Below are 9,421 nucleotides of genomic sequence, written 5' to 3' on the forward strand. Positions count from 1 at the left end.
CTGCTGAATGATTTGGAGAGGAAAAAGCGAGCAGAATTACTCGTGGAAATTCCTCTCCAATTCCTCAGTGTGAACATACCCTAAATAACAAGGGGGAAAGGGGACAACCTTGTCTGGTTCAGTAATAGATTTTGATTGTTAGAAAGAGCCCCTCCACTAAAGACTCTTGCAGACGGTTCTGAATACATTGCCATAGTGGACTTAATAAATTCTGGGGGGAGATGATATTTGTGTAAAACTGCTTCTAAGTATCCCCAATGTACTCTGTCGAATGCCTTCTCCGCATCCAAAAAGAGGAGCAGACCGTGCTTCGCCCTTGTAATAATATCCATAAACAGTCTGGTTCCATCTGATGTTTGCCACCCTTTAACAATGGTGACATTTTTTATGCATTTTGTTGGTATAAACTGTACAGCGGGTATGCTTGAATCAATCTATGGTACATTTATAAAATAGTTTTCTCTTTTGTAAAATATTTAGCTTGTTCATTGTTTTCTTCTATGCAGGAATGCAAGTAAATCCCTCAGATTTTCGTACTCAAGAATGGTATTTTCCAGAAACTACCGCAAATTATGATCGACTCCCGATTCAGTATCATGGATTTTGTGGTTTCACTATTGCTACAAGAGATGGGCTTCTCTTACCTGGTACTATATATATACTCAAATTGATAAATCTGTGTCACTTTGGCCGTGACAATTCTTATGTTATAGAATATAAGCCCTAGGGCTTACTCCTCTGGGCTTTCTTTCTTATTATATATACTGGTCGGTCACTGCTGTAGTTTTGTGGCAGATGTGCCATTGTAGGTATTGTTACCACGCGGTGGCTGAAAGCAATCTGTGTTCTTTCGTTTTTTCTTATTATTTGCATAGTGTCTTTGCCTAGAAATTGCCATCTCCATTATTGATTTCAGTGTGAAAAGGTGGCATTTAAAGGGTTTATCCAGATATAGAAAAAGAGAGCTAATTTCTTTCAAAAAACACTCCCCATCTGTCTCCAGGTTTGGTGTGGTTCTGCAGCTCAGTTCTATTAAAGTGAATAAAGCCATGTTGTAATACCACACACAACCTGAGGAGAGACGTGGAGCTGTTTTTGAAAGAAATGAGCTCCTTTAAAAAAAATTTTATTCCTGAATAAATTTAAAGGGGTACTCCATTGGAAAACATTTTTTTTTTTTTTTAAATCAACTGGTGCCAGAAAGTTGAACAGATTTGTTAATGACTTCTTGTCCACAGTGCTCTCTTCTGACACTTGATGCCCGTATCAGGAACTGTCCAGGACAGAGGTGCCAGCAGAGAGCACTGTGGACAAGACAAAAAAGAAATTCAAAAAGAAAAGAATTTCCTCTCTAGCATACAGCTGCTAAAAAGTACTGGAAGGGTAAAGATTTTTTTTTATAGAAGTCATTTACAAGTCTGTTTAACTTTCTGGCACCAGTTAATTTAAAAAAATAAAATAAATGTTTTCCACCGGAGAATCCCTTTAACTGTATTTAACTTTACAGATCTACAGATGATAAGCTGCCTTATTCTGTTACATTTATTCAGGGGACCCTGGCATTGGCATACTAAAGCACAGAGAAAGATACTACATCTTCAGCTGTAAGGAAGCTGCGTATATGTTCGCTCAGGATCCAGATCACTATATCAACTTAATTGGAGAAAAAGCCAAACAGTGTGCAGAGCTGATCCAGTTATTAGAGCTACACCAGCAGTTTTCATCCATCACACCCTATTCACAGGTAGGTGGCGTTCACGGTGTGACATCAAGTCGATGGCACTTAGATGTCTCACAGGCAAGGGAAATTTATTTTTATTGTCTAAAAGTTTATGCGTTAAGGACATGTAAGAATGAGGTTTCATTTATCTAGGACTAAAATCTCAAGAATTGCTAAAGGGAAAATTGAAAAGCAAATGCTGATTATATAGCAGTCATAAGTATAAAAAAAAAATGTGAAAATCATTTCTGTATCGTTACCTGAATAGAAAAGCGTTACATGGCAACATATAATGCACACATGATCTATAAACATGCCAGGATGGTTGCTCAAGAATAGTAGATGCCAAATTGCTGCCTTTTAAGAAGCAATCTGATTGGTTGCTATGGGAAAGTGGTCAACTTTCCCTCTACACAGGGTTTGATAATTCTCCTCAATTCTATTTTATATGTGATGCATATAAATACTGTTACATTTTTTTTATTTCAGATAATGCTTATTGAGTTAAAGGCTCATACATGCAAGTGTAGGGAAAAGTACATTAAAGTTGAAAAAAAAAAAAAGACAGACAAATTAAAGGGAATCTTTCATATCTTTTTGCTGGAACAGAGACGGTTGGATAGCTGTTTGGGTATAAAAGCACTGACGCTTATTGGTTTGGATTGGTAGTCGCTCTCAGACTTACAGTGTATAGAAACGGCAAAAGGACATAAATAATTAAGACTGGTTTTTCAAGTGCATACGTTAACTAAATAGGTCATCTGACTGGTTGCTATAGGCATCATACTCTAATTCAACACTTAAAGAGAACCTGTCATGATCACTGCCCTCATCATGCTAAACCACCCCCTGCCTTTATTTTTATTATTGTTTCGTTTTATACCTTGATATTTCTGCTCAGTCTCTGTCAGATTCACAGACAGGGGCGTTACCCAGCAGTTTTCTACCTTGATATTGCTCTGTATTTTCTGCTCAGTCTCTGTCAGATTCACACACACAGGGGCTTTACCCAGCAGGCGTGACATCATCCGAAGCCATACAGGGGAGAACTTCCTCCCTTACTCTGCTACACACAGCCCAGAGCAGTTCATTGTGAGATGAGCTATGATTGGATAAGGCTGCACCCCCCCCCCCCTTCAGCATTTCCTGCTTTTGGACTTCAGCCAGGCCAGCAGGAGTCCAAAGTCTGTGCAAGAGATGGGGGGGAAATGTGCTCTGGGCAAGTAGGGAGACACCTAGTGGCAGCTTTTTTAAACCCAAATAAAACATAGAAAACAAAGTAAATTAGAAAGATTTTTTATTTACCATAAGGAGTGCAATAGTAAAAATTAACTTTTCACTGGGGTCTTTCAAGGTAAACTGTGTGATTTAACTCCAAAAGGAGACGTGATGTATGTCGCAAGTACTTTAGAGAGGTAATCCGTTGCTAGACGTCTTACCCCCACGATCAGACATCTTATCCTCTATCCTGTGGATAGGGGATAAGGGGGGAGATTCATCAGCTATTGTGCAGAGGAAAAGTTGACCAGTTGCCCATAGCAACCAAACAGATGGCTTCTTTCATTTTTGAAAAGGCCTCTAAAAATGAAAGAAGCAATCTGATTGGTTGCTATGGGCAACTTTTCCTCAGGACAGGTTTTGATGAATTTCCCCCAAAATGTCTAACAATGGAGAACCCCTTTAAGGGACTTTAAAGGGAGCGCAGGAGCTAAGCTTGCTTCAAAGCCGGTGAGAATTGGGGGATTCAGTGTTTACAGTAGAAAGATTTGTAATGCATTGTTTTAGAGTAGTGTTGCCTTTAGCTGTTGCAAAACTACAACTCCCAGCATGCCCACACATCCTTTGTCTGTAGTTTTGCAAGAGCTGGAGGCACACAGCTGGAGAATACACAGCTCTAAAACAGAGTTTTACAAAGATTGTACCCCCAGCTGTTGCAAAACTACAACTCCCATCATGGGAGTTGTAGTTTAGGAACAGCTGAAGGCTGTAGTGGTGCAATGGTGATCTCCTATACTGGATACCAACACACTTTACGGCCGGTATCCAGTATGCTGCAAAATACAGAGTAGTCTGTCTGCATAAAGATAGATGACCCCTAGTGGCGGCTATTTTCATTTTACATTTTTTAGTAAAATTGACATTTTTTTAAATAAATGTATATTGAAAAAAGTCATCTTCTTATCAGTAGTACTGCAAAATATAAAAAGTTTTTTCATAATGACACTGCCTCTTTAATTACTTATCTTAGTCAACCCCACATTTTTAGTGTACTAGTTGTTTCCACATGATACCTTCAGACTTGAGTTTTTTTTATTTTTCACCTCCCTGTTTTTTCACATATTTTTCATCTAGGTTATGAGAAGGATTTTTACATGTCACTTCACAAGCCTTGCATTTTAGAAGAATGACTCAAGTGTATTATTCATCCAGTTGTGCTGCACCTTCTGTTTTTACATATTAAATTAGATGGAAACTATAGATCCAGATAAGAGAATATATTTAACATTTAATTATTTTTATTTTCATCAGCACAGTTTACCAATTTTAGTCCACAAAATCACAGGGTAATTCAGGCACTTCTGTATCTAAATTTGCATCCGAACAGAATATGACTTATAGGCCTTCTCTATTGATATAAATGGTCTATTCAGCTACAAATTGACTTGTGTGAAAGGGCCCCAACTATCCTTTCAATGTTTTTCGAATAGACCAATACTAGAAGCAAAGGTAAATAACATTATGGCCCAGAGTGGAGTTGAGTTTTGTTTGTGGTTTTTTTTTCCCCCAAGAGATATTTTTCCACAGGTTTCCCTACGTTTTGCACTTTTCCCTACATTTTGCTTCTTTTACAACTGCTCTGAGCCGTGGGGTTTTCCAGAGCTCAAATCCACCACATTTTCTGTGGAAACCTTAGTAAATATGTTGGGATTTTTTTTTTTTTGTAAATGTTGGGAACACGCCCCCATTTGTCAGCAACCACGCCCCTTTTTCAAATTTTTATATTTTTTTTTACATTTTTTGGCGCAAATTCTGGCACAGACACGACTTGTGGCACAATGTGCCAAATTTTTTATTTTCAATTTCGCCCCACAAATACTTTTTCTCTGGTTTTGTAATACATTACAGTAAAACCTCTCACCCCCTTATTAGACCAGGTTTTGTGTGATGGATCTTCAGTCCACTATAGTGGCCATTTTCTTTAAGAAGACCCCTTTTCAATGCAATTGTTGGTGACTTCTCAAGAAGACTTCAGTGTATATGGTAAAATGAAGGGTGTGACTAGTATTATACCTTGTTAATGTTATTTTTCTACCAGGCTGAAGCTTCTGAAAAACTACTTATGAAACCAATCACTAAATGCAATAGCAGCACACAAACCGATACTCACATTCTGGAAACCAACATTGTGAAGTCGTATGAGTGGAACGAATGGGAACTACGGAGAAAAGCAATAAAACTGGTAAGTATAAAAACATGTTCTGAAAATGTCACTGTAAAAGAAAAAAAAAAAAAAAAGGACACAGCAGCATAGATTGCTTCATTATTGTGTTTGTGGGGACATGAATTGTAAATTATGGGGTAGGGCCTCCATTGAGGGGGACTTGTTTTCCCGTCCCATAGATGATCCATGAGAAAAACATCTTCAGTCAATCCGCGCGGCATGTAAGCTGAAGTCCTGTTGACTAATGGACTTTTCTGGGCAGATCCACAGAGAGAATGAACATGTTCAATCTTTCATCAGAATCAAATTTCTTGTCCAGAAGGAATTGAACGGAGCAGCAGCCTTCCATGGAGACCAGTGGGAGGCTGCTGCAAGTGGAATCTGCAAAAATGAAAATTGGCTATGTCCTCAAAGACAAAATGGGCTAACATATTTGTGATTCTCTTAATTTACTAATAATGACTCCTTACCCCAGGTGCGGGACTTAACTAGCACTATGTTTAAGGGAAGGGGAGAAAGGCTGAGTGGTATACCTGTGAGCCTGTCTTGTTCTTACAGAGGCCTTACACTGCCCTTGAAAGGTAAATCAAGGCTCCCTATAAAAACTTACCCTAAACCAAGTTCTCGGCAGCTGTCTCTTGTGTTTCAACTACTGTATATAAACAGGGTTGTCTCCTAAATAAGAAACTAAAAAAAAAATACTTGCTGCTTTACATAATGATGGCGTAGGCTATAAGAAGATTGCCATACCCTATAACTGAGTGCAGCATGGTGGCCAAGACATACTCAGCGTCATATCCAGAGATCTTTGGAAAAAAGACGTATGAGTGCTGCCAGCAGTGCTGCAGATGTTGATGGATGGGGCAGTCAGCCTGTCAGTGTTAAGAACATATGCTGTACACTGCATGAAATTGGTCTACAAAGCTGTTATTCCAGAAGGAAGCTTCTTCTTAAAGGAGAACTCCAGAATATAAAAAAATTGTTCCCCATACTGCCAGCAGTAAAAAAAATAAAGATGTACATACGTACATACCTTCCTCCGCTCCCCCAGTGCCTCCGGTAATCGGCTCCGGTCTCCGCCACGATCCTCTTCCTGGTTGCCGGTGGTCGGAGAGTCTTACTGCGCTCAGCCAATCACCAGCCGCAGCAAAGTCCCGACTCGGCCGGCGATAGGCTGAGCGGCAGTGTGACGTTTTCGGCCCCGACAGCAGGTGCCGGTGTAGTGAAGAATTTTGTGTCCTGAAGCGTTCTCACACTGCCGCTCAGCCTATCCCCGGCCGAGTCAGACTTAGCTGCGGCTGGTGATTGGCTGAGCGCAGTATGATTCCCCGACCACTGACAACCAGGAAGTGGATCGCGGCGTAGACCGGGGGCTGGTTACCGGAGGCCCCGGGGGAGCGGAGGAAGGTATGTAGATCTTTATTTTTTTTACTGCCGGCAGTATGGAGGCCAATTTTTATATTATGGAGTTCTCCTTTAAGATTAAGCACAAGAAAGCCTGCAAAGAGTTTGCTAAAGACAAGCAAACTAAGGACATGGATTACTGGAACCATGTCCTGTGATCAAATGAGACCAAGAAACTTATTTGATTTAGGTGGTGTCAAGCATGTGGTGACAACCAGGTGAGCAATACAAAGACATGTGTGTCTTGCCTACAGTCAGGCATTTTGGTGGGAGTGTCATGGTCTGGGGCTGCATGAGTGCTGCTGGAACAGGGAAGCTACAGTTCTTTGAGGAAACCATGAATGCCAACATGTACTGTGACATACTGAAGCAAAGTATGATACCCTCCCTTTGGGCACTGGGCCACAGGACAGTATTCCAACATAATAATATCCCCAAACATACCTCCAAGACAACCACTGCCTTTCTAAAGAAGCTGAGGGTAAAGCATGGTCTGGCCAAGCATGTCTCAAGACCAAAACCCTATTGAGCATCTGAGGGGCATACTCAAATGCAAGGTGGGGGAGCGCAAGGTCTCTAACATTCACCAGCTCCATGATGTCAGCATGGAGGAGTGGAAGAGGATACCAGTGGCAACCTGTTAAGCTTAAGGCAGTGGTGGAATATAATGGTGATAACACAAAGTCTTGACACTTTGCACCCAATTTGTACATTGTCACTTAGGGGTGTACTCACTTATGTGATATACTGTATTTGAAATTTGGTAATTGCTGTAATATTCCAGAGAATATTTTTTTTTTGAAAAGTAAAAAAGGTGCCGAAAAGTTATAAAACTTCCTAAATTGTATTTACAGTTCTCCTGCTTTAGGCAGCTGCATGGGCACTGCGGCAATCTACACTACTGAGTAGTGCGTCATTGTCTCCTCTTGGCTAACTATGGTGACATAATCAGGTGGCATGCAGATAGCAGACAGTAAAACTATGGTTCAGTGACATACTGTAAGGATTCTGAACTGACAAGTACTGTATATACTCGAGTATAAGCCGACCCGAATATAAGCCGAGGCCCCTAATTTCACCCCAAAAACCCAGGAAAAGTTATTGACTCGAGTATAAGCCTAGGGTGGGAAAAACATCATCCCCCCCTGTCATCATCCAGACCCCCGTCATTAACACCCTCATCATCATCACCCTGTCATCATCCCCCCCTTCATCATTACCCTGTCATCATCCCCCCTTCATCATCATTACCCTGTCATCATCCCCCCCCCCTTCATCATTACCCTGTCATCATCCCACACCGCCCCCTTCATCATCACCGCTTGTCAATGTCTGATTTAACAGTGGTCTTCAACCTGCGGACCTCCAGATGTTCCAAAACTACAACTCCCAGCATGCCCGGACAGCCATCGGCTGTCCAGGCATGCTGGGAGTTGTAGTTTTGAAACATCTGGAGGTCCGCAGGTTGAAGACCACTGCCCGGGCCTTCGTCGTCATCCAGACCCCCTCCCCCCCCCCCCTTTAGTTTTGTACTCACCTCCACTCGGCGGGACGTTAGGGTGAGCTGGTCCAGGCCATCTGTGCTGCAGGGACCGTCCGGTGGGGAGGGATAGTCGTTCCGGGCTGTACATCTTCACCGGGGGTGCCTCTTCTCCGCGCTTCGGGCCTGGCCCCAGAATAATGGCGTTGCCTTGACGACGACGCACAGGGACGTTGCTCATGAACGCCAATGGCTGTCCGGGCTTGCTGGGAGTTGTAGTTTTGAAACATCTGGAGGTCCGCAGGTTGAAGACCACTGAGGGCGGAGAGTTCACTCGAATATAAGCCGAGGGGGGTGTTTTCAGCACGAAAAATCGTGCTGAAAAACTCGGCTTATACTCGAGAATATACGGTACAATAAACAAAGACCACTGTCTCTTGATTCAGAGATGGAGTTGGAGGGTCTGTCATTCGCTGAAAGGGGGGAGATGAACATCCATGGCAGTATAAAGCACTGTGTCAGCCAGAGAAAAGCTAAAGAACTTCCACGGACCCATATAGCTGCCTAAAGTGGTCCAATTTTTTTTAACAAAGATGATTTGGCAGACTTTATCAATATTGTGCACCTTTTCACCCCTTTAAAATAAAACACTGTGAAAATACTTATGGAAGGTGTGGATCACGGATGCATATCTGATCTAAAATAAACTGTATAGTGATTTCTATGAAAATTCTCATATTTCTTTTTCTCTCACAGACAAATCTACGAAAGAAAGTAACTCATTCTATGCAAACACATGGCAGCCACATGAGACGGGAAAATTTCAGTCAAGTGTATCTACCCAAACAAGTGGGCACACAAACAAAACGGGATGGTGCCAGCAATGTGCCTAAACCTCAGATCTTCCTGTCAGGGCTTCGAGGTTGTGGGTTATCACAACCTACAAACATGGTTAAAGTGAATCTGACAAGAGATGTGGAGGAATCGTAAATGTTATCCAGTATACATTTTCTAGTTAGACACATCATCTTGAGCCTTCAAAGAGGCACAAGTGCTAAAATATTGTAAATTATTATCAAGAATACCTGAGATTGTTGTCTGATTTACATAATGTCTGATGTTGTCTGCTTCAGTGATATAAAGACTCTAGGTAAAAAGTACAAAGAAAAGCTTATCATTTCACAATACGCATTCTGATTTATGTGTATGTGTTAACCCAAAATCCATTCTATGACTAGTCTTGTGGTGTGGTGCCCTTTCCATTAACATTATGTAGTCTCTCTGATCTGGCTACTTACTTAAAGGGAATCTGTCAGCTGTTTGTTGCTAAGAGCTGCAGACTGCATTCTAAGTGTATCAAAACAAACTACCTTTC

General features: G+C 41.4%; 1 protein-coding gene across 2 annotated transcripts in view; it reads left to right on the plus strand.

Annotated features, from left to right (window-relative positions):
• CFAP206 (cilia and flagella associated protein 206) overlaps positions 1 to 9,192 on the plus strand; it is a 33,309-nt gene extending 24,117 nt beyond the window's left edge. For both annotated transcript variants that reach the window (XM_056566067.1, XM_056566066.1), the window contains 4 exons: positions 507 to 647; positions 1,551 to 1,744; positions 5,037 to 5,180; positions 8,803 to 9,192. In XM_056566067.1, coding sequence (XP_056422042.1) covers positions 507 to 647; positions 1,551 to 1,744; positions 5,037 to 5,180; positions 8,803 to 9,036 — 713 coding nt within the window. In that variant the 3' untranslated portion in view covers positions 9,037 to 9,192. The remainder of the gene's footprint in view (positions 1 to 506; positions 648 to 1,550; positions 1,745 to 5,036; positions 5,181 to 8,802) is intronic.
• Positions 9,193 to 9,421: the final 229 nt, after the last annotated feature.

This window comes from Hyla sarda, chromosome 3 (assembly GCF_029499605.1).
Source record: "Hyla sarda isolate aHylSar1 chromosome 3, aHylSar1.hap1, whole genome shotgun sequence".
NCBI classification, from domain to species: Eukaryota; Metazoa; Chordata; class Amphibia; order Anura; family Hylidae; genus Hyla; species Hyla sarda.